We start from the raw sequence: 3,329 nt of genomic DNA, 5'->3' as shown, positions 1-3,329 counted from the left end.
AGGAAGGAAGGAAGGAAGGAAGGAAGGAAGGAAGGAAGATTCATTATAAAAATAGTCTAACCTGAGACATTATCTGGTCCAGCCAGGCTTCATGGTGCTGCGGGTTTGCTTTCAGCCACTTCACAGCTGCGTTATACACTTGTGTCTCTGAGTGGATATTGAGGTCGCAAGAGGATAATAATGTGCGCAGGTGTTGGGGTGACACGCATGTGAAATCCTCACACTCCACCACCTCGGTGAAGTGCTCGCAGGCATAGCGGTCGGCCATGTCCATCAGGTCCACACGGTTGTGGCTCTCAGCAAAGGTTCGAACTGCAAGGCAGTTGGTGGGGTGGAAGTGGGCCTTCATGTATTCACAGCAGGCTCTGGCAACCAGCTCCACCTATCAGAGTCAAGGTTGTAGATCATTCATCCTTACATGGGGTAGGGTTTTTATTATCAAATCTAAACTGCATTTTACATTAAACTAAACCTTCAGAATAAAACACTAAAGAGAGAGAGTACTTTGTTTACCTGCAGGATGCAAGCAGCATAGAGCAGAGGCTGAACATTGTCAACAGTTAGAGTGAGTTTGGAGGAATAGGCAAAGTGCACCAAGTCCTGGATGGCATCTCCATCAAAGTCTTTAATCTCTATAAGATCCTGCTTGGCTTCAGACATGTCTGACAGGAACATGGCCCTGAGGAGACATAAAGGATTATCACTTCAATATCTGATACGACAAAAACAAACAAACATCCAAATAATCAACTTCAATCCCCATTGTTGAATGCATACAAGTACTTAATAAACAAATCTAAGTTCAACAAAGTTACCCACTTGCTTTGGTTATGGGTATTTATATAGATGGATATTTATATATATAGTTATTGCACTGGGTGTCAAATGTAGAGAAACAGGTTATTGCACAGGGTATCAAATAGTAATTGCAAATTATACATAATGAGAAAATATTGAGAAAATCTGTTTATGGCAGCGCTCATCCATCTGAAATGGCTCCTGTGAAAAGTGTTTGCAAAGGAGAGGGACATTCAGTTTGATTCTTCGAGCTGATTGGGGAATCACCAAGTGGCAGATGCCTCCCATGTCGAGATTACAGCCAATCACAGCAGCAGTAGCAGCTGTGACATGTCACATTCTTAATTTGTTTCACAACTAGCGGAGTTAACTTATAAATCCAAGTCTTTCCAAATCGGGTCCGGAGGAACGGGCAAACATCATTCCCTTCCACAAAGGTACAGACTCTACCTTCTAATTGTTTTTCAAAAAAGATAGAGGGTATTCCAGCTAAAAAGTGGTGGAGCCATCTTTGTTTTGCTTCAGTTTGTCACTTCTGGTTATCATCACACAGGTCACTGCATTACATTACTTTGGAACATGTCTGTATTTGAGGCTAACAAACCTGTTGGCTTCTGTTGAGAAGTATTTTCAGGAGTTTGTGAATTCATAAACTAGCATAAAATTATCATACAATAAAAAATACAAAACAAAGCACATAGCCAGATAACCTACAGAAAGTGATACATTTTGGTATGACAATCTTAGAAATGTAGAGAATAATTATGTATAACAGAAACTCCATTAAAGTACTGTCCCCAATAAAAAAAAAAAAACTCTTAACAGTTAATTTAACAGAAAACCATCACATTCCCATCCATCATTTCCAGCAATATCTTATCACCATGCTGGATCTACATCTGATCTTGAACTCTTTTTTTTTTTGTTATACAATGGATCAAAATAATTTATTTCCACATTTCACAAAAGGGGAGTGTTGGCCTAGTGGTTAGAGCAGTGCGCTTGTGCACTGAGAGGGTTGCAAGTAGAGATGTCCCGATCCAGGTTTTTGCACTTCCGATCCGATACCGATATTGTTTTTGGACTTCCGATCCGATACCGATACTGGCCGATACCAGCCTATCCGAGCATGTATTTGAGTTTAAGTTAAAGTATTTAGCCTTAGTTGTAAGACTCATGTTGAAAAGGGTTTTAGTACTCTTGATAACATCTAGCCAGCTAAATTAGGTGAGATTGAATAAAACACAATGCTTGGTAACAACAAACTTACCTGTTTATTAAGAGATAAACACAAACTGGACAAAATTATGAATAGCAATCTGAAATTGCACAGTGAACAGTAAAACCGTAAACAGTTAAAGGTGCAAGTATTACTGTAAGTTTTGATAAAAATGCAAAACAGGGAAACACTGGCGCAAAATAGTGGAATGGATCATTTCAATCGGCGAAGCTGGAAAATATGGACCGGATTTTTTTTTAAAAACTGGATCGGCAGTCTGGATCGGCATTTTACATGCTTTGCCGATGCGCATTTTTTTGCCAATATCGGCGTCCCGATCCGATCCATGTATCGGATCGGGACAAGCCTAGTTGCAAGTACCCGATTCAATCCCTACAGCCTCCACTCTGGTTCTGAGCAAGACCCTTAACTCCACACTGCTCTCCGAGCGCCGCACAATGGCAGTCCACTGCTCCCCAAGGGGATTGGTTAGATTCAGAGTTAAATTTCTCCAGTGTGATATTTATTAAGGTCAATTATGGTTATTATTATATATTTTTGATACCTTTCATTTCCGATGTTTCAAACAAGTGAAAAAAAGGCAATTCTGTGTACCAAAGGTAAAGAAACACAGCAAACTAAACCTACCGGAAGTAGGGAATAACACAAGCTAGAACTAACTTGTGACATGGTATCAATCTACTGCCAACCTATAAGAAAGAGAAGCACAGAATACATGATGCAGGAAACGGTAAATTAAACTATGCTGACGAGTACACAAAGGGCATAGCCATTTCTACCTTCAGTGTGACATCACACAGCTCCCCGACTTCATAGAAATGCCTTAGAGAGTTATGGAAGTCCTTCCAGGCTTCATGAGCCTCAAAGACAAATGAGCCGTCAGGCTCACATTCTGCTTTGGACGCCCTGTTTCCTGGACGTTTCTCCTTGGCATTCTCTGGCACCACGTCCCCCGGTGCCATGGTGGGCTACAGGAAATGGCACCTGCAAAGAAGAAGAGAGAAAATGTAACACAAACCCTCAGCGAAAACACCAATGTACAAGAATATAGGAAGCACATAATCTATGGTTATTTACTAACTTATTAAACTATGCCACACAAAAACAATATAAGATACAGACTTGTACCATCACGATAATACAACCAGAGCATTTTTGCTGCAATGTTTACCAATACATACCATGTAATGTCAACAAAACATCCTAAATAAGACTTAAACTTTTATAACTATCACCTGAAGAGGTCAATGACAGATAATAAACTTATTTTACAAGTAGAACTGGGTTGTAG

At 40.1% G+C, this 3,329-nt stretch overlaps 1 protein-coding gene across 1 annotated transcript in view; it reads right to left on the bottom strand.

Moving 5' to 3' along the window:
• The window catches only part of klhl8 (kelch like family member 8), a 6,714-nt gene extending 3,699 nt beyond the window's left edge, over window positions 1-3,015 (bottom strand). Inside the window, exons 1-4 of the mRNA XM_015376339.1 lie at window positions 2,818-3,015; window positions 2,666-2,727; window positions 514-679; window positions 62-382 (exon numbers count right to left, since the gene is read on the bottom strand). Of these exons, the coding sequence (XP_015231825.1) occupies window positions 62-382; window positions 514-679; window positions 2,666-2,727; window positions 2,818-3,000 (732 nt within the window). The 5' untranslated portion in view covers window positions 3,001-3,015. The remainder of the gene's footprint in view (window positions 1-61; window positions 383-513; window positions 680-2,665; window positions 2,728-2,817) is intronic.
• Window positions 3,016-3,329: the final 314 nt, after the last annotated feature.

Source organism: Cyprinodon variegatus, unplaced genomic scaffold, assembly GCF_000732505.1.
Source record: "Cyprinodon variegatus isolate N-32 unplaced genomic scaffold, C_variegatus-1.0 Scaffold134, whole genome shotgun sequence".
Lineage (NCBI taxonomy): Eukaryota > Metazoa > Chordata > Actinopteri > Cyprinodontiformes > Cyprinodontidae > Cyprinodon > Cyprinodon variegatus.
Note: the sequence above shows the minus strand (reverse complement) of the source record. Positions and strands in the feature narration are given on the sequence as shown.